This window comes from Moschus berezovskii, chromosome X (assembly GCF_049115385.1).
Source record: "Moschus berezovskii isolate FMDL1 chromosome X, NW_MosBer_1.0, whole genome shotgun sequence".
NCBI lineage: Eukaryota > Metazoa > Chordata > Mammalia > Artiodactyla > Moschidae > Moschus > Moschus berezovskii.
Genome location: NC_142488.1, coordinates 147,604,843 through 147,628,987, shown reverse-complemented (window position 1 = coordinate 147,628,987; position 24,145 = coordinate 147,604,843). Strand labels below are relative to the sequence as shown.

Here is a 24,145-nt window from a genome sequence, read left to right as displayed (position 1 = left end):
TTGAGTTGGTGATGCCATCCAACCATCTCATCCTCTGTCGTCCCCTTCTCCTACTGCCTTCAATCTTTCCCAGCATCAGTGTCTTTTCCAATGAGTCAGCTCTTCGCATCAGGTGGCCAAAGTATTGGAGTTTCAGCTTCAGCATCAGCCCTTCCAATGACCTTCAGGACTGATCTCATTTAGCATGGACTGTTTGGATCTCTTACAGTCCATGGGATGGTCAAAGAGTTGGATACGACTGAGTGACTGAACAACAACAAAAATGATTATTATTACAGTATTCAGCTTATGTGGCCAATCAGGCAGCAGTCAGCGGGGTGGAGTAATACCAGTGTTTACTCCTATAAACTGAGTGGGAGAACATGTGTCTGTCTTTGATAACCACTGCCAGTAATGGCAGTGTAAGACAATCAAGATAAAGATCCTCTGTCCTTGGGAAGGAAAAAAACTGTATTGGAATTCCTAAGCATTGCAATAAGGTAAGAAAAAGAAATAAAATGTGTTAGAATTGGGGAAAAACTCTCAAAATATGTGGAAGATTTGATGGCATATGTAGAAAATCCAAAAGATTCATATCTATTTAACCTTATTAATAAAATAAGTTTGCAAGCTAGCTGAAAACAAAATCAATAAAAAAATTTCATTTTATTTCTACATACCAGAAAAAAACAGAAAAATGATTTAAAATAGCATTTGAAAATTTCAAATGCTAAATTATACATTCTCATCAGATAATGAAAGCTGCCTAAGTCTCTCCATACAGCCTTCAAAAACCATGTTCTTCTATCTGCCTGTCAGTCAGTCAGTTCAGTCGTGTCCGACTCTTTGCAACCCTATGGACTGCAGCATGCCAGGCCTCCCTGTCCATCACCAACTCCCAGAGTTTACTCAAACTCATGTCCATTGAGTCGGTGATGTCATCCAATCATCTCATCCTCTGTCATCCCCTTCTCCTCCTGCCTTCAATCTTTCTCAAATATATCTGTCTGTAGCTATATTTAAATATATATATTTATAAATATATAATACATATATAAATATATATTTAAATATTGCAAATAAAACCACTCATAACTCACAGAATAACTAGAAGACAAAGAATGCTGTAAGTTTCCATTTACAAAAAGTAAGTGGAAAATAAACATGCAAAGCTAGCTCTGCAGAGGAGAGTCCAGGAGAGACTGTGATAGAACACAGAGAAAACCACTTCTAAAAAGACAAAGTCTGACCCTCAGTGATGAAATACTAATACTTGAGCTCTCCTGTGTCATAGCATTGGCTTCTGGAGATCTGAAAGGAAAAGGATGGAAAATATGTGGGACTAGAGGTGGCACTGTTTCTGGTGAAGGAGGATAGATCTCTTGGAGGCTTGGTGATTAACAAAAAAAGAAGTCAAGTGGTGGAAATAAAGTCTTCTGGAAAAGCAAAAACCATCACAAGACATATCTTCTTGACCCATCTATTTAAAAAATTATACTTTTCTCTATCAACAATAGAGGTTGCTCACTAAGAAACCTACGCAGCCACCCAAACCTCTTATATATCTGCTGCATAAAATCACCGTATTGCTGATGACAAGTGAACATAAGTAGCAGATGAGGTAAAAGGCATTATCCTTGATTTTTCACTTCCTCCTTCTTTGACAACTTCACTGACTTTGGGTTTGACAATAGGACTCATTTTGACCAATGTAATGTAAATGCACATGATATGCACCAATTTTGGACAGAAACTTTCAATGTGATCATGTATTTTGCTCACTCTCTTGTGACTCTGCTCTCTGCCATGACATTAAAGTATCCAACATGAGAAGACACAGTGTATGTGAGCCTTGGCCTGGAGCAGAGCCTCAGCTAACCCATAAGAGTCTTGGTTTCCAAACAGCATGTCCTAGTAAAAGGAAGCTTGCCTCTCAGAGATGCCAAAACTGGAGCCAGAAAAATGCCAGGTGATGCTGGAACATCTTCAGTCAGTCAGTTCAGTCACTCAGTCTTGTCCACCTCTTTGTGACCCCATGGACTTCAGCACACCTGGCCTCCCTGTCCATCAGCAACTCCTGGAACTTCAGTTCAGTTCAGTTCAGTTCAGTCGCTCAGTCGTGTCCTGGAACTTACTCAAACTCATATCCATCGAGTCGGTGATCTCATCCAACCATCTCATCCTCTGTCGTCCCCTTCTCCTCCTGCCTTCAATCTTTCCCAGCATCAGGATCCTTTCCAATGAGTCAGTTCCTCCCATCAGGTGACCAAAGTTTTGGAGTTTCAACTTAAGCATAAGTCCTTCCAGTGAATACTCAGAACTGATTTCTTTTAGGATTGACTGGTTGGATCTCCTTGCAGTCCAAGGGACTCTCAAAGGTCTTCTGTAACACCACAGTTCAAAAGCATCAATTCCTCGGCGCTCAGCTTTCTTTGTAGTCCAACTCAACACAGCTATACATGACTACTGGAAAAACCATAGCTTTGACTAGACTAACCTTTGTCAGCGAAGTGATGTCTCTGCTTTTTAATATGCTGTCTCAGTTCAGTTCAGTAGCTCAGCCGTGTCTGACTCTTTGTGACCCCATGAACTGCAGCACTCGAGGCTTCCCTGTCCATCACCAACTCCCGGAGTTCAGTCAAACTCAGGTCCATCGAGTCGATGATGCCATCCAGCCATCTCATTCTCTGTTGTCCCCTTCTCCTCCTGCCCCCAATCCCTCCCAGCATCAGAGTCTTTTCCAGTCAGTCAACTCTTCGCATGAGGTGGCCAAAGTATTGGAGTTTCAGCTTTAGCATCAGTCCTTCCAATGAACACCCAGGACTGATCTCCTTTAGAATGGACTGGTTGGATCTCCTTGCACTCCAAGGGACTCTCAAGAGTCTTCTCGAACACCACAGTTCAAAAGCATCAATTCTTTGGGGCTCAGCTTTCTTCACAGTCCAACTCTCACTTCCATATGTGACCACTGCAAAAACCATAGCCTTGACTAGATGGACCTTTGTTGGCAAAGCAATGTCTCTGCTTTTTAATATGCTATCTAGGTTGGCCACAACTTTCCTTCCAAGGAGTAAGCATCTTTTAATTTTATGGCTGCAATCACCGTCTGCAGTGATTTCAGTTCAGTTCAGTTCAGTTCAGTCGCTCAGTCGTGTCCAACTCTCCGTGACCCCATGAATCACAGCACGCCAGGCCTCCCTGTCCATCACCAACTCCCGGAGTTCACTCAAACTCATGTCCACAGAGTCGGTGATGCCATCCAGCCATCTCATTTTCAGTCGTCCCCTTCTCTTCCTGCCCCCAACCTTTCCCAGCATCAGACTCTTTTCCAGTGAGTCAACTCGTCGCATGAGGCGGCCAAAGTATTGGAGTTTCAGCTTTAGCATCAGTCCTTCCAATGAACACCCAGGATTGATCTCCTTTAGAAGTGATTTAGGAGCCCAAAAAATAAAGTCAGCCACTGTTTCTACTGTTTCCCCATCTATTTGCCATGAAATGATGGAACCAGATGCCATGCATGATCTTAGTTTTCTGAATGTTGAGCTTTAAGCCAACATTTTCACTCTCCTCCTTCACTTTCATCAAGAGGCTTTTTAGTTCCTCTTCACTTTCTGCTATAAGGGTGGTGTCATCTGCATATCTGAGGTTATGGTTATTTCTCCTGGCAATATTGATTCCATCTTGTGCTTCTTCCAGTCCAGTGTTCCTCATGATGTACTCTGCATATAAGTTAAATAACCAGGGTGACAATATCCACCCTTGATGTACTCCTTTTCCTATTTGGAACCAGTCTATTGTTCCATGTTCAGTTCTAACTGTTGCTGTCTAGATTGGTCATAGTTTTTCTTCCAAGGACCAAGCGTCTTTTAATTTCATGGCTGCACTCACCATCTCCAGTGGTCTTGGAGCCCAAGAAAATAAAGTCTGTCACTGTTTCCATTGTTTCCCCATCTATTTGCCATAAAGTGATGGGACTGGATGCCATGATCTTCATTTCTGAATGTTGAGTTTTAAGCCAATGTTTTCACTCTCCTCTTTCACTTTCATCAAGAAGCTCTTTAGATCCTCTTCACTTTATGCCATAAGGGTGGTGTCATCTGCATATCTCAGGTTATTGATATTTCTCCTGGCAATCTTGATTTCAGCTTGTGCTTCATCCAGCCCAGCATATCTCATGATGTGCTCTGCATAGAAGTTAAATAAGCAGGGTGACAATATACAGCCGTGACATACTCCTTTCCCAATTTGGAACCAGTCTGTTGTTTCATGTCCAATTCTGTTGCTTCTTGACCTGCATACAGATTTCTCAGGAGGCAAGTAAGGTGGTCTTGTATTCCCATCTCTTGAAGAATTGTTCACAGTTTGTTGTGATCCACACAATCAATGGATTTGGCATAGTCAATAAAGCAGAAGTAGTTGTTTTTCTGGAACTCTCTTGCTTTTTCAATGATCCAGCAGATGTTGGCAATTTGATCTCTAGTTCCTCTGCCTTTTCTAAATCCAGCTTGAACATCTGGAAGTTCATGGTTCAGGTATTGTTGAAGCCTGGCTTGGAGAATTTTGAGCATTACTTTGCTAGTGTGTGAGATAAGTGCAATTGTGCGCTAATTTGAGCATTCTTTGGCATTACCTTTCTTTGGGATTGGAATGAAAACTGACCTTTTCCAGTCCTGTGGCCACTCCTGAGTTTTCCAAATTTGCTGGCATATTGAGTGCAGCACTTTCACAGTACATCGTTTAGGATTTGAAGTAGTTCAACTGAAATTCCATCACCTCCACTTGCTTTGCTTGTAGTGATGCTTCCTAAGGCCCACTTGACTTCACATTCCAGGATGTCTGGCTCTAGGTGAGTGATCACACCATCGTGATTATCTGGGTCATGAAGATCTTTTTGTATAGTTCTTCTCTGTATTCTTGCCACCTCTTCTTAATCCTCTGCTTCTGTTAGATCCATACCATTCCTGTCCTTTATTGTGCCCATCTTTGCATGAAATGTTCCCTTGATATCTCTAATTTTCTTGAAAAGATCTCTAGTCGTTCCCATTCTATTATTTTCCTCTGTTTCTTTGCATTGATCACTGAGGAAGGCTTTCTTATCTCTCCTTGCTATTCCTTGGAACTCTGCATTCAAATAGGTATATCTTTCCTTTTCTCCTTTGCCCTTCACTTCTCTTCTTTTCTCAGCTATTTGTAAAGCCTCCTCAGACAACCATTTTTCCTTTTTGCATTTCTTTTTCTTGGGGATGGTCTTGATCACTGCCTCCTGTACAATGTCACGAACTTCCATCCATAGTTCTTCAGGCACTCTATCACATCTAATCCCTTGAATCTTTTTGTCACTTCCACTGTATGATTGTAAGGTATTTAATTTAGGTCAAACCTGAAAGCTCTAGTGGTTTTCCCTCCTTCTTCAATTTAAGTCTGAATTTGGCAATAAGGAGTTCATGATCTGAGCCACAGTCAGACCCCAGTCTTGTTTTTGCTGACTTTATAGAGCTTCTCCATCTCTGGCTGCAAAGAATATAATCAATCAAATTTCTCTGTTGACCATCTGGTGATGTCCATGTGTAGAGTCTTCTCTTGTGTTGTTGGAAGAGGGTGTTTGCTATGACCAGTTTGTTCTCTTGGCAAAACTCTGTTAACCTTTTCCCTGCTTCATCTTATAGTCCAAGGCCAAGTTTGCCTGTTACTCCAGGTATCTCTTGACTTCCTACTTTTCCATCCAGTCCCCTATAATGAAAAAGACATCTTTTTTTGGGTGTTAGTTCTTTAAGATCTTGTAGGTCTTCATAGAACCGTTCAACTTCAGCTTCTTCGGCATTGCTGATTGGAAAATAGACTTAAATTACTGTGATATCAAATGGTTTGACTTGGAAAGGAACAGAGATCATTCTGTCATTTTTAAGATTGCACTCAAATACTGCATTTCGGATTCTTTTGTTGACTATGAGGGCTACTCCATTTCTTCTAAGGGATTCCTGCCCACAGTAGTAGATATAATGGTCATCTGAGTCATCTGAGTTAAATTCACCCATTCCAGTCCATTTTAGTTCACTGATTCCTAAAATGTCGATGTTCACTCTTGCCATCTCCTGTTTGACCACTTCCAATTTGCCTTGATTCATGGACCTAACATTCCAGGTTCCTATGCAATATTTTTCTTTACAGGTTTTGACTTTAATTCCATCACCAGTCTCATCCACAACTGGGTGTTGTTTTTGCTTTGGCTCCATCTCTTCATTGTTCCTGGAGTTATTTCTCCACTGATCTCCATTAGCATATTGTGCACCTACCAACCTGGGGAGTTCATCTTTCAGTGTTCTATCTTTTTGTCTTTTCATACTGTTCATGGGGTTCTCAAGGCAAGAATACTGAAGTGGTTTGTCATTCCCTTCTCCACTGGACCACGGTTTGTCAGAACTCTCCACCATCACCCGTCCGTCTTGGATGGCCCTCCACGGCATGGTTCATAGTTGCTTTGAGTTAGACAAGGTTGTGGTCCATGTGATCAGTTTGATTAGTTTTCTGTGATTGTGGTTTTCATTCTGTCTGCCCTCTGATAGATAAGGATAAGAGGCTTATGGAAGCTTCCTGAAGGGATAGACTGAGTGGGGGAAACTGGGTCCTATTCTGATGAGTGGGGCCATGTTCTGCTACTGCTAAATCACTTCAATCATATCTGACTCTGTGCGACCCCACAGACAGCAGCCCAACAGGCTCCTCTGTCCACGGGATCCTCTAGGCAAGAATACTGGAGGGGGTTGCCATTTCCTTCCCCAATGCATGCATGCATGCTAAGTCGCTTCAGCCGTGTCCAACTCTGTGTAATCCTATGGACAGCAGCCCACCAGGCTCTTCTATTCACGGGATTCTCTAGGCAAGAACACTGGAGTGGATTGCCATTTCCTTCTCCATGACAAATTCTATAATGGTAGTCAAATTGAGGACAAGTGTCAGATGAGCCTCTTACTTAACCACTCAGCCAAGACCATTCAGTCCCCTACAATGGAGCAACCTCAGCATGTTTCAGCCAAGCCCCAGGTGTTCCTCGATTTTTTCCCAGTCGAACCCCTACCTACCCAGTACCTTTTCACTGGGTGGGTAATTCTCCTGGCATCTTTCAGCCAGCCCCCCACCCAGCATCTTTTGACTGGGTGGGAATTCCTCGGTATCTTTCAACTGAGCCCCACTCAGTGTCTAGACCATGAGTGGGTATGTCCCGGATGTTTCACCTGCCACCCCCCCATCTTTCCTACTTGGATGGGGCAGGTAACTTGCTTCACCGCCAAACAAAACTCAGAATCTCAACCAATATGGGAGATTTAAGAACCAGGAGAGACTTACCCAATTTCATCTGCCGTCTCCTAGGAGGCAGATGGGCGCAAGGGGCTGCTGCTGGTACCAAAGCTCCAGTTCCTCATGAAGTACAGTCGAAGGAAGTCCACTCTGGGTTGCTTCATCAGTCACTGTAACTGTCAACTAAAAAAAAAACAAAAACGATGTACAACTTGAGAGTTGTTCAGGGGCCACGTTCAGGAAATCTTTAATCCAATTTTCTGTTGATGGGCGGGGCAGTGTTCCCTCCCTGTTGTTTGACCTGAGACCAAACTAGATATTGTGGAACATTTCGGCATGCCACAAAGACTAATGAGCCCATAGGAAAGGAACACAAGAGCTGGCTTGAAGGGGTTCATACTGGGCAAATTTGAGACAATTTAAGCATCCAAAAGAAAACTGATAGCAATAGATTACAATATACACAATGAAAAAAGAATCCAGGCGTCCATAATCATGGTCAAAAACAAAGGGAGAGGGGAGGCTTTTCACCATAGAAGAATTCCAGCTATTAATAATAAATGTAGAAGACATGACAATATTAAGAAACCAATTGGTAACCATCAATACAGTGTATAATACTTGTAAGGAACTTCAGTGGATACTGAAACCATTGGATGAAACCTTAATGTGGAACAGAATATTTTGTTGTTGTTGTTCAGTAGCTAAGTCAGGTCCAACTGTTTGCGACCCTGTGGACTATAGCATATCAGGCTCCTCTATCCTCCACCATCTTCTGGAGTTTGTGCAAATACATGTCCATTGAGTTGATGATGCCATCCAAAGTTTTCATCCTCTGTCGCCCCCTTCTCCTTTTGCCCTCAATCTTTCCCAGCATGAGGGTCTTTTCCTATGAGCTGGCTGTTTGTATCAGGTGGCCAAAGTATTGGAGGTTCAGCCTTAGCACCAGTCTTTCCAGTGAATATTCAGGGTTGATTTCCTTTAGGATTGACTGGGTTGATCTCCTTGCAGTCCAAAGGACTCTGAAGAGTCTTCTGCAACACCACAGTTCAAAAGCATCAACACTCAGCCTTTTTTATGGTCCAGCACCCACCTGCGTACTTGTGAGAATATTTATACAGTATTAAAGCCTCACCCCACAGATTGTAAGGAAAGGAAAGTAATTACCTTTATTTAAGTGAGATGTGGTGGATACCACCTTAAGTAAGGCTCAAACTCTGAAGGAATCAGTATCATGTGTCCTTTGATATGGTACAGTGGGAAAGACACATCACCTAGTTAATATTTTCACTAAAGATGTTGAACTAAGATTTAATAATTAAGAAAATAGTCACAGAAATTTAAAATGTGGGACATTATCAACACAATGGTCCTAGGCCTTTTAAATGTCAGCATCATAAAGAAAAAAAACAGACCAGAGACTAGGAGTGTGTTCTACATTAAAGATGTGAGTGTTCCTTCTGCTATTCTTTCAGTTTCTTGAGGGGAAACAACAAGGAATAAGCCTAACAGAAGATGTACAGGTTTCAAAAGTATACCAAAAATATTTATCCAAGAATCACTTTGTTTCCCAAAGTTATATCAAACACACACACTCTAGCAAATGTTTATAGTATATTTGCTACGTGTATACTGCATTTATTACATGTATGGAAGATCAGTGACCAAGGCCTCTGCTGTCATGGAAGTGACATTTGGTGGTGAAAACAGAGGTAATGGTCAATAAGCAGGTAAACAGATAAATGAGAAGATAACAAATGCTGTAAAGAAAAGCGATCTAGATGAGACTGAGTCAACAAGAGTCCTGTTTCAGAGGATGAAGAGCTCTCTAAAGAGATAACGTTTAAACCCAAAGTCTTGGCAGGTTGAAGTAGTTGAGACTAAAATGCCATGATGTTTACAACTTCCTTGAATTAGTTGAGAAAGTGGGTGAGAACGTTCTTAGAGCTAAGTCATAGCTGGAAGCAAGGGCTCCACAGCAGGTTAGCGAGTGAGTGAGTGAAGTCGCTCAGTCATGTCTGACTCTTTGCGACCCCATGGACTGTAGCCTATCACGCTCCTCTGTCCATGGGATTTTCTAGGCAAGAGTACTGGAGTGGGTTGCCATCTCCTTCTCCAGAGGATCTTCCTGACCCAGGGATCGAACCTGGGTCCTCCTGCATTGTAGGCAGATGCTTTACCATCTGAGCCACCAGGGAAGTCCCGCAGGTTAGCAAAGAGGCTCTTAATTCTAGATGTCATACGCCCTTTCCCAGGCACAGACTAAGTCATTCAAGGGACTAAGTCATTCAGTCACCTCCCAGGGTTCAATCCCGAACTACCGAACTAAGGGAAGCTTGGATCCCTCAACCGAAAATGAAAAAAGCTTCCGTGCTGAGCTTTAGGGTGGGTGCCCATGAAGAGCTATTGGTGAGTTCCAGACCATGCAGGAGGCCAGTGAAGGTGTATAAGCATTGTAATTCCTTTTCTGTCAACCAACACATGCTGTCTCTCCTCTTTTAGGTTTTTCAGGGAAATCAAGACTCCTTCACCCCTGTGGTGAATGCTCTAGACCCCCCGCTGTTTACCCGCTTCCTTCGGATTCACCCACGGAGCTGGGCACACCATATTGCCCTGAGGCTGGAGCTTCTGGGCTGCGAGGCACAGCAGCAGTACTGAGGCCTGGTGCCTCCCTCCTGTCCCTGAGCCTTTCCTAATTGAGATGCAGTGTCCCTGTGAGCCCTTCCACCGGGTGACTTCCTGCCCCATGCTGCCCACAGTGCCATCGGTTTTCACCGTATTTCAACGCCTCTGTGCCAGCAGCTGTGCCCTGAAGCCACCCAAATCAGTTGCCATGGGGACTGCATTCTCTGGAGTCATGTGGAAAGCATTCTCCTCCGGAAGTGGCAGTCACTTCTTCCTCTGTGGTGACGAAGAAGGGTCACAACCATGCTAGGCTTCTAAAGGACATGTTTTTAACGTTTCTTCAGAAAAATGAGGAAACTCCGTGGCTCTCTCGGGTAGGAGACCCAACACGATGTACCAGGAAATTCTGTACCGTGACTGAAAACTAGAGGCCCTCTTTACAGAGTTAAATATCGGGGAGTCAGAAGGAAACTGAGCTGGTGGAAGCACAGAGAAAATTCCTCCAGTCAGCCACATGCCCTTTCCAGGAGGAACTCCCACCTTGCCCCACCCCTACTAGATAAGGTTCAAAATGGTTTACTGTCCTGGAAAAATCAGTGAAATTTAAAGATTAATTTACAGAAATCAGTAAGCTGCTTTGCTGTATAGCCTGGTAGAGATGTTAATCCCCCAAATGATGTGGTTTGACTGCCTGCAAAAGGTTAACCACTTTGATGTCGACCTTAATCATCTTCTTGTAGCATTCTTTTCCCATTGACCACATACATCTCTATTTTTCAAATGCTCTTATAACCAGCTCTTTTGTCTTCCTACTGGAATAGTCAATAATCAGTTGAATAAAACATTGACATGTAAAACCAAATGCCTTTGAGAGTTCTGTTTTTCTACTGGCAATTTAAATGTGAATGATGGAATTTTACAAAAACAAATTGAGCCACTGAATGGCAGGATAGACAGCTTAGAAAAACAACTGAGTGAGTTAGAAAACCAGATTTCATGTAAATTGCAGTAAAAAGTGATATAATTTATGAGGTGAAGCTAACATTTAAAAAAATTAGAAGTGGAACCTTGATCCAGCAGAGAGAGAAAGAGACATGTTTAATCTTGACATCCATTAGCACTGTTCTCTTTCTTATCTCACAAATGGGAGTTTCCACTTTAGAAGGAGTAATTAACCCCGATGTTTCTGAGTATTCAGGGTGGCTGCTACACAGGAAGAGCAAAGACAAATATGCTTGGCACTCAAGTGATTTATTCAGGCATCTCTTAGGATTAAGGCAACAGTGTGGGCTCTGGCACATCCCACTAATCCCCCTTTTATAAGTTTTCTAGAAGTTGTGACCAGCCAGAATCCTGGAGAAGGTGTGGCAGAATGTGGTGAGCCTAATGTGAGAAATGAGTGGATTTGAGAGGTAGATGCTGCACTTGTATCTCCTAGATGTCCTGGGATCCCTTTCAGGAGTTCAGTGGTTGCATTCGTCCCCCAAATGCTTTGGCTAATGGAGGACCTTTACTCAGAAACCTACAAGACCCTGATGAAAGAAATTGAAGATGACACAGTCAGATGGACAAAAGACACTGTGTTCATGGATTGGAAACAATATTGTTTAAATGACCATGCTACCCAAAGCAATTACAAATTTAAGGCAATCTTTATCAAAATAACCATGGCATTTTTCCAGAACTAGAACAAACAACTCTAAAATTTATGTGGAAATATAAAAGACCATGAACAGCCAAAATAATCTTGAGAAAAAAAGACCAAAACTGGAGGAATCAGGCTCCCTGACTTCAGACTGTATTACAAAGTTACAGTCATCAAAACAGTATGGTACTGGTGCAAAAACAGAAATATAGACTAATGCAACAGGATAGATAGCCTAGAAATGAAGTCATGTGCCTATGGGCACCTTATCTTTGACAAAAGAGGCAAGAATATACAATGGACAAAACACAGTCTCTTCAATAAGTGGGGTGGCAAAACTGGACAGCTACATGTAAAAGAATGAAATTAGAACATTTCCTTATACCATATACAAAAATAAACTCAAACTGGTATAATTATTTTGGAAAACAATCTGGCATTATCTACAAAAGTTGAGCATACAGATACCCTATGACAATTCTGTTGGGTAATGACCTAGACCCAGAACTGCCATGTGAAACAAGAGACAGGGCTGCTGCTGCTGCTAATTCGCTTCAGTCGTGTCCGACTCTGTGCGATCCCATAGACGGCAGCCCACCAGGCTCCCCCGTCTCTGGGATTCTCCAGGCAAGAACACTGGAGTGGGTTGCTATTTCCTTCTCCAAAGCATAAAAGTGAAAAGTGAAAGAGAAGTCGCTCAGTCATGTCCGACTCTTAGCGACCCCATGGACTGCAGCCTACCAGGCTCTTCCATCCATGGGATTTTCCAAGCAAGAGTACTGGAGTGGGATGCCATTGCCTTCTCCTTGTATATATTTCCTAGTGGCTTATTTTAATTGCTGTATTGAAAAATTTGATTTGTTACAACAGTTCTTTGTATGTTAATATTAACCTATTATCTGTCTTATATGTTATGGAATTTTTCACTTAATTTGTCATTAATGTTTGATCTTTCTTTACAATGTTTTTCTATATGAAAGCTTTATATTTTTCTGCAATAAATTTACCAATAGTTGCACCTATGGCTTTGGGGTTTTATGACATATTTAGAGTAGATTTTTTTCATACCAAGATTACAAAAACTCATGTTCTATTCCAACATGTGTATGACTCTATTTTTGTTTAGTCCTTGATCCATCTAGAATTTTTTGTGTGTGTATGATTCTAACTTCAGTCAGTGCATTCAAATGAATAACCAGTTCTCATATTAAACCATCCCTTTTTCCCCACTGAAATGAAATGCCATCTATTAAACTGCCATATATACACTATTTTAAGGTGTAGTTGATACCATGTGGCAAACAAAATATCTTAGAATTCTTCAAGCCCAAGAGGATATAACTACTGTAAGGATGGGTCTTAGTATCAGCCCAGATGTTTCCACATAGACCAAAGAAAACATCTGTGTGCTTAGCTGTCAGATAGAGACTGGGGGAGGGTCAAGTGCAGTCAATGATATCATAAAAGGGAAGAGAATTCTGTTTGGAATTTCAGAAGCCTTAAAGGACGGCTCTGGCCAGCTTCTTCTGAAGACTGAGGCCGGATTCACTGGCTTCTTCGCCTCCCTACCTGACACAGGTCTCAGCAGTGGATGAGTGTATCTGTAAATGTATTAAGTAATAGGAAGCTCAGATACAAGTTTATTTTTTCGCAGAGCTAGCAGTTGAGAGGTGGGCAGATAAAGGTGTTGGTTTCGTGGCCTAAAGTTTTCAGAGCTGAATCCAGGTCATTTTCTCATGGTTTTCCTACTGATCACAAGATGACTCCTCCAATTCAGGTAACACTTAGAGAATGTTCAAGGCAGCATAAATGGTAAACGGTAGCACCATATCTTTTCCCAAGACAGCAGAAAGTTTTCCCAGAAGTCACCCATCAAATCTCCATTATGCTTCAGTGTCCAAAAGTGGGACCTGTAACCATTGCTAGCAGCAAGGGTGGCTGAGAAAATGGAATCTTTTCATCACTAAACTTTTCCAGACTGTCGGGTTGTATGTAATAAGTAAAAAAGGGGGTGGGGATGACCAGCAATGAAAAAAGTCTGCCCAAAGTCTGCCCATCCATTTATTCATTCAAAATAATTATTATTGAGCACCTGAGCAACCTATGTGAACCAAACAGAGAGGAGCGTGTGTGGCTTGTTCTTGAGGAAATGAGACTGAGGTGGAGTAATCAAAAGACTATGCTAAGACATGAGTTCAGGGCAGTTTGTAGGGCCCAATCTGACTTACAACAAAGTGACATCACCTTGGCTGTTCAGTGGAGAAGAAGCTGAAAGGAGTCAAGGATGGTAGCAGAGAGACAGATGATGGGTAGCAGTGGAGGTGGTGAGAAGTGGCAAGATTATGGATACACTTTAGAGACCAAGCCGACTAGATTCTTCTGATAGATCATCTGTTAGACACCAAACCACACAGTTTCTGCAAAACACACTTCTATTTTCTCCCAAGTTGCGTCAGCAAAGCTGACTCAAACAGGCACGTGTGTGATGGGAACTTACCACTGCACAGCAAGGAATTTGCTTATGTGGTAGTCAGTGGACTTGGTCCCTAACCTCATCATAAAAATGGCAGCAAGCAGGAAGCTATAAACTCTTGTGACCTGTGACTCCCTTCACATCAGCTGCACTGACTGCAGAATTCTTGGGTCACCCCCATGACGGACTGTGCCCCCTAATCCTGTGAAATCTATACCAGGTTAACCGTTTACACTGCTTATTTGCTGATTTAGGAATAAACCCTGGGTGCTAACGCCACAAGTAGAATTTCAGGGGCTAGGTACCTATCGGGAGAAGGAAATGGCAACCCACTCAAGTATTCTTGCCTGGAGAATCCCATGGATAGAGGAGCCTGATGGGCTGCTGTCCATAGGGTTGCACACAGTCGGACACAACTGAAGCGACTTAACGTGCATGCAGTAATAAACCCAACAACAAAACAAAACACACACAAAAAAGATGTGGGACTGAAAAAGTGAAGTCAAAGAGGACACCACCGATTTTCCCACTCATTGAGCTGGAGAAGGCTGAAGGGGGGACCTGGTTAGGAGGGAATGGCAGGTGTCTCATCTGCTGAAGCTCAGTAAATTTCTGTCCTGTGTTCTTTCTTGGATGCGGAATGCGGAATGTCTTTTGCTTGGGAAACTGTGTTCAGGATTCAGTGGTGTCAGTTGTTGAATTTTTCTTATGTTTGTTAACAGCTGTAGTTTTGTGATAAAAAACTAAACCACCAGTTTTAACTTTTCAGACAAAGCAGCCTTGCAAAGAGCCAAGGGAAAAAACATCTGGCCTTGGCGCAAGGGAGTCCATAGAAGCCCTGAAGTTGTTGAGCATCACATTTCTGCTGTGCTTTCTGACTTGCCTCTTGCTGGAGACTGTCGCTTCCTCTGTGTCACCTTTATCTGCCTTCAGAGTACAAGACCAGGATGGCCTGCCGCAACGCTCAGTGGGTGTGTTTGCTGTTATGATGAAAGTTCCCGCTTCCATAGGACCTAAGATTCCCATCGAAGATCAGGAAAAACTGATTTTGTATTTAAAATAATCTTCATTATTTTTATTTTAATCTTCATGTACATTATTTCTGGTTGGGTTCAATTTAGTTTAACCAGCACAAGCCCACCTACCGTGCACCAATCCGTGTGCTAAATGACATGGATTAGGCATTCACAGGTGGGCAGTCCCACCCATAGGTGTCACCCTTCCATGAAAAATGACAAATGTGCCTTGAGGACAAAGGGAGAATTACAGTTGTTTGTGGGGAGGGGTCAGGAAGGACTTGAGGAGGGAAGCAAAATGTAAGCCAAAGCTATTAAGTCACTGACCCACAACTTAGGTGCTCCCAGAGTCCAGTGTGTTGCTTGGGTCCTTCCCGGCCCTGGAAAGTGAATTGTGGTGAGCGGTGACCCCTCGTGACTTCAGGTCACAGACACTTGTGTTTACCCCACCTCTCCCCTTGATCCCCAGATTCTGTGAAGTTCCATCTACCAGCTTCCAAGGCCTGTTCATTCCCTCTGGGTGCTCCTGGGGCTGGTGACTGTCTCTTCTCTTCACCGGACACTCAGGGGCCTTTGCCTCCCAAACACCCTCTAGGCAGGTAGTTATGAAATCAAGCTCCTCTCTCACAAAGTTCCACATTGATTCACGGAGATAATTGCTCCTATTTGACATACCAGAGGCAAAGATGAAACCATCTGAGAATACACTTTTTTTTTTCCCAAATGTGTATTCCTTTAACCGCTTAGCTTAGCAGAGTCATTAAAAATATGGGCCCTGGGCCACTATTAGAATGTCAGATCTGGGACAACTCTTTGAACTTGAACCAAAGTTTGTATCCCAGCTTCATCATTGACTTAGTGAACATCTGTGCTCTTCCTGCAGAAAATTCCAGGTCCTGGCTGAGCAACTTCAAGGATTACCTGTGCGATCTCGTCAGGAGCCACATCCCTCCAGCAGCCATTTTTATTTTTATTATCATGTCAGCAGTACTCGGGACCCTCTGCTGCCTCACGTAAGCTTCTGGAAGACAAGGGAGGGGAAGGAATGGGTACCTAGGAAGAGGCAAGAATGGCCATGTGACCCCCCCTTTGAAAAAGTCTCCTCCACATTCTCTTTTTTTCTCCATCCTGCTCCATCCCTTTCCAACCATTGACAGGTGACATTTAAAGACCAGTATTTGTAACTGATCTTTTTTTTTTTTTATTAACTTCATTAATTTCTAATTATCCTTTCCTTGGGTATAGGAATCATACATGGCAAACAAATTGTTGTAGCCATGCATTCCGGGAAACAAACTCACTCAGAAGGACAATGCAGATAGTGGAGTGCAGTTTATTACACCGGCGGACCCAAGGCAGAGTCTCCTCTTAGCCAAGGACCCCGACCAGTTTTTCTGAAAACCTTATATACCCTAAGTGTACTTGCTCAAACCCACCTCCCCAAATTCCCTGAAACTAGTCTGGACAAGGTAAAAGAGAGATACGATCAAACTTAACCCATGATTCATGTGTCACAAGACTGGATAAACAGTGGACATTTATCAATAGGACTGTGGTCATATCCCGATAAACATAATGGAATTTACAACTTTGTTCTGTTACAGAGATAATTAGCATATTCTTTTAGGCAATGGAGAGTCCAAGTACAAGTCCTGAGGCTCTTTTATGGGGGGGGGGGAGGTCTGGTTTCCCATTGGCATGCCGCTTCTATAGACACTGCGTACAAAGTTCAGTGTCCATTGGGAGGGGGTTCAGAGTCCATCGGGAGGGTGACCACACGTGTAGCCTAATGTTCACAGCCTGGTCTAAGATGGAGTCCAGCTCTGTCTGTTTCCTCCTTCAAAATGATTGACTCTTCTCTATTGATTGGACTTCCCTGGTGGCTCAGACAGTAAAGAGTCTGCCTATAATGCAGGAGACCCGGGTTCAATCCCTGGGTCAGGAAGATCTCTTGGAGAAGGAAATGGCAACCCACTCCAGTATTCTTGCCTGGAAAATACCATGGACGGAGAAGCCTGGTAGGCTAGTCCATAGGGTCACAAAGAGTTGGACACAACTGAGCAACTTCACTTCATTGCCTCAAAAACTGACCAAAATAGTAACTATTAAATCACCTGAAGCCAAAGAGATTCTTCAAATGTCTAACCAAACACTTAAGCTTTGCTAGTTAGTGAAAGTCACTCAGTCGTGTCCGACTCTTTGCAACCCCATGGACTATACAGTCCATGGAATTCTCCAGGCCAGAATACTGGAATGGGCAGCCTTTCCCTTCTCCCATGGGAAGGGACTCTTCCAGGGGAATCTTCCCAAGCCAGGAATCAAACCCAGGTCTCCCGCAATGCAGGCGGATTCTTTACCAGCTGAGCCACCAGGGAAGCCCAGACAAGCCTCAATTTCATCAATCAGTATTTAGCTAAGAGATGACCACTTGCCTGTCTCTGTCCTGGTTACTAGAGAGAGAGAAATAACACGATTGAATAATTACAACCTGCTGTATCAGGACTCTGAGGTGAGACAGAGCCCACGTGGAGAAACCTGGATTAAAAAGGCTTTGTGTAGGGGAGGGCTGTTTTCAAACTGCAGAATCTAATCAAGTGGCTGTGGTCAAAGTTCAGGTGAAGGGTGTGGTTCCTGGCAACCTCAAAACACCCATGGGTGGAGAACCATGTCTGGGAAGCAAAGTTGGATATGGTTCCCAGCACACTAGACTGACTGAAGCCACACAGAACTCAGTGAGCTTATTTGTTGTTTGAGCTGTAAAGCAGTATTGGGACCTGAGAAGGACACGGGCTCTGAAGGCCCCTAAGAGGCTTGCTCCCTGACACTTCAGATGCAGCTGCAGGGAACAGTAGACCAGAGGAGCCTCCCAGAGTATGGGCCATGGTGGACCAGGGAGCTCAATTTGATGGAAGAGTTGGCCTGCTGAATGTCTGACCAGTAGGATTCCAGAATGACTACAGAGCAGGGACTGTTACATGCCTCCCAGTCTTCCTCTTTTCCAAAGGGAGGGTTGATGGCAGTTGTCCACTTCCTGTTCCTTCACTGTGTGGAAGATGGCGGAGGTGGCGATCAGGGGCACACGGTTTGATTTCAGTTCAAAGTTCTTTTTCCTGAGAGGAGCCACACCAGGACTTGAGACCAGCAGACACTCTGGAAACAGGCTGGGCAGTGGGAGTGTGCAGCATCTTATCAGGATCCCTTATCAGGGATCAACGCCCGTGCAGGGCAGGGGCCGGAAGGGAAAAGCTGAACTGCCTTGCAAGCACAGCAAGGTCTCGAGTGACCCCCTTCGGAGTGGTCTTCCCTTTATCAGTACACCTTGAGTGGCAGCTGTGGGACTTAGGCCACCCCAGGAAGTTCAGGCTCTGTATTCACCAATCCTGTCCCTCCTTGCCAAGCCCAGAGGAAGACTGCATGTCGAAACTGCAGGAGCCAGGAGTCAAACCAAGATGCATGCGATTCCGTATCTTTTAAGTCTTTGTGGTTTCAACTCCAGCCGGCAGGCCAGCTGCCTCAGAAACATCTGAAGAATTTCTGCAAAGATAGTTAGGCAACATGCCAAGAGAAAGACTTCCTTCTTTGAAGTAAATGGCTCAGCCTGGGGAGAAAAACCAGTAAACCTTTGCTGGGAACAAGTGAGGATGTTAAGAGCAAAAAAAAAAAAAAAAAAACAACGACGTGGATGACAAAATATAAAAGGAGATAGGGAAAGCAGGACCCCAAAAGCTGGCTCTATCAAATAAACAAAGACTTTAGCGAAAGTAAGATTAGAGAAAAAAATGATAGATGCATGAGACATATCATGAATTTTTTGGTAGAAAAAGGACCAAAATAATACAACAGAAACAAAATCTTCAAGGCATAATTTTGTCACATGTAGTGGAAACAAAGGAAAGCTTGAGTCTCAAGTCATACAGAAAGATGAGCACTTGGAACTGAGCCCACAGTAGACTGGCACTAATACTTGATTTTCTATGATTACATTTCGCAGTATGGACTGCAAACAGTTTCTCTGTGCGTCTTTATTCACCCTCTATAAGCACTAGTGGTGGCTGCAAAGAAGATTTAGGATAGCCGCTGGGTAGCTAAGCAAATCCCCACTGAAGCCTGGAGAATTCTCAGCTCTCTGGCAGCAATCATGAGATGCAGAAATACTTGTATAAGGAATTTTTAGTATGGTTTTCACTAGCAGAGAAATAGAACCAACTGAAATGATTCTTGGCTGGTTAAAGAAAGCCGTGAACATTCATACATTGTTGTAGAAGACTAATCACATGGAATCCGAGTCATGAAATACTGTTGAGTGAAAAAAATGCCGATTATAATGGAGGATATACAATTCCACCCAATTTATTGTGAAAAAGCTATACTTCCAGGGGAGGAAAAAAAAAAAAAAAACCTTGAAGGATCTAACCAAAGATTTGGACATTGGTTATCTCGTTCATATAGTGAATAGGTGATTTTAATAATCACGATTGTCGTTGTTACTTAGTTTCAGGTTTATTTTTGTCTGCCCTTTTCAATCTTTCCACAACAAAACATTGTTTAATTAGGGAGTTTTTAAAAAGAAACTTCAAAACAAGGAAAACTCTCTGAACTTACTTCTACTCTACCTCTACTTCCAATCCCACACTCTTACTTTCTCAAGTCATGAAAGCCTTTTCACGATATGAAATCACTTGGTTCATACTAACACAAAAAGCCGTCCAAAATCCTATCTTGGAAAAGGTGATATAATGACAAAGTAACTGCAGACCAAGACAGTGTGTTGGAATTTAAATTCAGTTCAGCAGTCATCATTGTCTCTTCCTTTCCCAGTGTTCTAATAGGTGAACCAGTCCAATGAAGCATGAGAAGATTCAATGGGACAAGTATAAAGCTTAGCTTGCTGGATTCCAAGAGAGTGGAGAGTGTGCTATTTGTGTACAATAAGGAAGTATCTACCATGTAAAATTAAATCGTCTTACATCTTAAACCACCTTTGCCTTTATTTTTTCTTTTAAAACATGCAATTGAAACAAAATGATAATAGACTCATTACTGTTTTAATTATAAAATCATGCATCATGCTTGTGCTCAGTCGTGTCTGACTCTCTGTGACCCCATGGACTATAGCCCACCAGGCTCCTCTGTTTGTGGGATTTTCCAGACAAGAATACTGGACTGGGTTGCCATTTCCTCCTCCAGGGGATCATCCCAATCCAGGGATCGAACCTTTGTCTCCTTCATTGGAAGGCGAATTCTTTCCCACTGAGCCATCTGAGAAGCCCCAAATAATACATACTTATCGAAAAAAAAATCATAAAATATAGAAAGAAGAGAAAATACCCATAATTCTAGCAGTCAGAAACAAACATTCTTTACATATTGGTATATCTTCTTTCAAACTTTTTTCTATTCTTATACTATCAGTTTCCCAAAATCTGTTCTCCAAAGCAATAGCTTTGATTTAATAAATGTTATGAGACAATAGGACTGTGTGGCCAATTAGGCTGGAGAGATGCTGAATTAAATAAATGTAAAAGTATTTCTTTGCTCTAGCACTTCTAAGAGACTTTCACAGGCTAACATGGATCTCCACAAAAGAGTAGAACAGGCATTTCCCAAACAAATGTAAACATGGACTCTTTTTATGAAGTGAATGCTGATGTATACACAATCGCAGAAAGTCACTCACTGAGATCCTTTCTTTCACCAACCTATCATATCTTGTAGCCTACTTTTTCCTTCACTCTATGACACATGGTTGCTATCTTTCTGTGTCAGTAAGTGCCTCATAATATTTCTTGCAGTGGATTCAACTGAAGTCATTTAACTACCACCCCATAATAACTTACCCCATGCACTATACAGTTCATGGAATTCTCCAGGCCAGAATACTGGAGTGGGTAGCCTTTCCCTTCTCTGGGGGATCTTCCCAACCCAGGGATCGAACCCAGGTCTCTCGCACTGCAGGCAGATTCTTTACCAGCTGAGCCAGCAGGGAAACCCTAGGGTGTTCCTACTTGTTCACTATTATACATGTAATGCAGGTGATAGTTTTACACATTATTCATTTGCTTTCCACTTTGCTGTGACCACCTGATGCAAAGAACTGACTCATTGGAAAAGACCCTGATGCTGGGAAAGATTGAAGGTGGGAGGAGAAGGGGACAACAGAGGATGAGATGGTTGGATGGCATCACCAACTCAATGGACATGGGTTTGAGTAAACTCCGGGAGTTGGTGATGGATAGGGAGGCCTAGTGTGCTGCAGTACATGGGGTCGCAAAGAGTAGGACACGACTGGGCAACTAAACTGAACTGCACTGAACTTGCTGTTCCAAGTTGGAAATCACTCATTCTGCGAACACTATGGCACACCTCCAGTTCTGAACAAGTAACAATGCAAACAGCGAGCTTGGCTAGAGTGGAAGACATGGTAGTGCCGGGGGGCTAGGGTGAGAGTAAGCCCGGGGTAGAGTTAAGACCTGGTGGGACTCAGAAAGGATCTGGATTCTCCTGGGAGACCACAGAAAGTAAGGAAAGTCATTTGATGGGTGTTTTTAAAGGGTCATCTCAGTCGCCATTCTGAGAAGGTACAAAGCAGGGACACCAGCCAGGAGGTTTCCCAAAATCCAAACAAGACATAGCCTTGTTGGCAACAGGGTGGGAACTAGCGGAGTTGCAGTCAGCGTCAGAATCTGGACAGAGAGAGAAGCAAGAGCCATCAGGATTTGATCAGTGATTAGATGAGTGGGAAAGAACTGAAGCTTTGAGAATGCCTCCTGAACTTTGGGCCTGAGCAAGCCAGGGGCTGGGGTCCAGGCAAACCACAGGCGATTAGGAATTTACTGCCTCAAAAAATGCAAAGAGAAATACCGAACAGGTGTTCTTTTTTTTTTGAATATACTTATCATTTATTCTTGAGGTAAATAGACACTTAAGAATAATTGAAATTACATGCAACTTAAGCAGCATAGGCATATAAAAACTGGAAAGCTGACACAAATCTGTTAATAGTGAGTTGTACACTTTAAAAAAATTTTTTTAATTGGAGACTAATTACTTTACAATATTGTGGTGGTTTTTGCCCTACATTGACATGAATCAGCCATGGGTGTACATGTGTTCCCCATCCTGACCCTCCCTGTCAACTCCCTCCGCATCCCATCCCTCAGGGTCATCCCAGTGCACCAGCCCTGAGCACCCTGCCTCATGCATCAAAAGGATGTTCTGATTGATACAGGGGTGAGATCCCACCACACACTCTCCATCTCAGACTCCACTCGGTGGGAGGAGACCATCCTCTGATCAGACTTGAAGAGGAAATTGAACTGACCAGCTTGTGCTGAGCTTTCAATCAGCCAGGACGTGGACTTACATTTTCCCACACTGAGCAGCACATGGGGGCTGGGGAGGGAAATCTAAGGTGCCTCCTTACACACACCTTCACAGTCCTTTTTATCCTGCCCACGTTGTTCCTTAAGGCAAATTGCCGATCTGGGAATGGCTGGGTCAGAGACTGCAGGCGTGCTACCATGCAGCACTTGTGTAAGGCTCACAGACCTCCCCCTCCTGTTCTCTTGAATATTCTGTTGTGTCCTTGGTTTGCTTTATATTTTTACCAGTTATGTTAGGCAATCCACTATTTAATTTTGCTGAGATTTTACAAATTCCTGAAGTCTCCCTAAACTTGCTGCCCCAGACTTTTCAAGCTTCTCTTTTGCAATATAACCTACCTACAGCAAAGAGCACAAGTCAAAGGTGTACAGTTTGGAGACTTCCCACAAAGAGGACATATTCACCATCCTTCTCCCCTTTAGGATCTGCGGCCCCTCCTCACTGTCCCCCCTCCCCACCCCGCCCCACCTCAATAATCCTTATCCGATATCCTCATGCCAGAGCCTTGCCTGTTTTTAAGTTTTCTGAAAATGAAACCACAGGCGTGCACTCTCTTCTGTGTTTTTCTTCTTTTTGGTTTTGAGCTTCTGCCACGTGGATGTCTGTAGCTGCAATGACCCCTTTGTAACCCAACTGTATGAAAAGACCTCTACTCATTTAGCCCATTGACGGTGGACAGACATGTGTATTGTTTCTGTCTTTTCTATTCTGACTAAAGCCTCCAGAAGTATTACTGCACATGTCTAGTAGGGTACACATGCCATGCAAGAGTCTCTCTGAAGAGTGTCATCTGTGATTGCCTTTCTGATTCAAAGACCAAGTGCACCCATCACCCCACACCCTTGAGAAGATATAACATCATAGTCTTCATTTTTTTTTTTTTTTTTGCCAATCTGGTGGATGGAAAATAGTATCTTACTGTTTTCTTACTTTGCATTTCCCTGACCACTGATGACATTGAAGATCTTTTCTTGTGTTGATAAGACATTTATCTTTCTCTCCTATGAAATGCCTGTTAATGAATTCTGCCCATTTTTCTAATTTTAGCTTCATTTATTCCTTATTGATCAGTAGGACTTCTTTGTATACTCAGTATACTAATATGTTGTAGGCTAGAAATGTGAAACATACCATCCCTCATTCTGAGGGTTGTATTTTGATTTTAATGTTGTCTGGTTTGGCGATAATTTTTTTATTTTAATTGGAGGCTAGTGACTTTACAATATTGTGTGATTTGGCGATAATTTTCCTTGCATCTGTTTAAGGACTGCTTTCCACCCAAAAGTCATAAAGGACGTCTCCCATGTTGTCTTCTAAAAGTTTTACAGTTTTGCCTTTCACGTTTACGTCCTTCAGCTCCTCAGGATAAAGTTTTCTTTGCAGTGAGATCACGTCTAATTTCAGTTTTTAAAGAAAATTGTGAGAAACGATGTTTTTCCAGTCGTAAACTCTGAACTAAATTTCTGTGCCTCAAGGCAGTTCTAGGAATTGAGAAAATCAGATAGCTGCAATAAATTCCAAGAAGCAATAAATCCTCAGGAGCAAGGCCTCATTCTGAGCACTGAGCACACTGAACTGGAACCAGCCGACCAGAAACAGGCGAGCACATGTTGAAAAGAAGACCAGCTGCATGATCAGCCCTCCTCGGAGTCAGCCCTCTTGCCTTCCCAGTACTTTTCCACTCTGAGCTTGGCCTCAGGAAAATCTTCAACTACATTTTGCTCGAGG

At 42.9% G+C, this 24,145-nt stretch overlaps 2 protein-coding genes and 1 non-coding gene across 4 annotated transcripts in view; 2 read left to right on the top strand and 1 right to left on the bottom strand.

Moving 5' to 3' along the window:
• The window catches only part of F8 (coagulation factor VIII), a 159,150-nt gene extending 146,606 nt beyond the window's left edge, over positions 1 to 12,544 (top strand). For both annotated transcript variants that reach the window (XM_055393490.2, XM_055393489.2), the window contains one exon: positions 9,778 to 12,544. In XM_055393490.2, coding sequence (XP_055249465.1) covers positions 9,778 to 9,933 — 156 coding nt within the window. In that variant the 3' untranslated portion in view covers positions 9,934 to 12,544. The remainder of the gene's footprint in view (positions 1 to 9,777) is intronic.
• On the bottom strand, positions 9,400 to 9,473 carry TRNAC-ACA (transfer RNA cysteine (anticodon ACA)). Its single transcript has one exon. It is a non-coding gene; the product is annotated as a tRNA-Cys (tRNA).
• Positions 12,545 to 13,304: 760 nt separating the features above from the next.
• On the top strand, positions 13,305 to 19,980 carry SMIM9 (small integral membrane protein 9). The gene is made up of 4 exons (XM_088834328.1): positions 13,305 to 13,322; positions 14,788 to 14,989; positions 15,918 to 16,047; positions 19,853 to 19,980. Exons 1-4 carry the CDS (start codon positions 13,305 to 13,307, stop codon positions 19,878 to 19,880), a joined length of 378 nt encoding a protein of 125 aa, XP_088690454.1. The 3' UTR covers positions 19,881 to 19,980.
• The last annotated feature ends 4,165 nt before the right edge of the window (positions 19,981 to 24,145 follow it).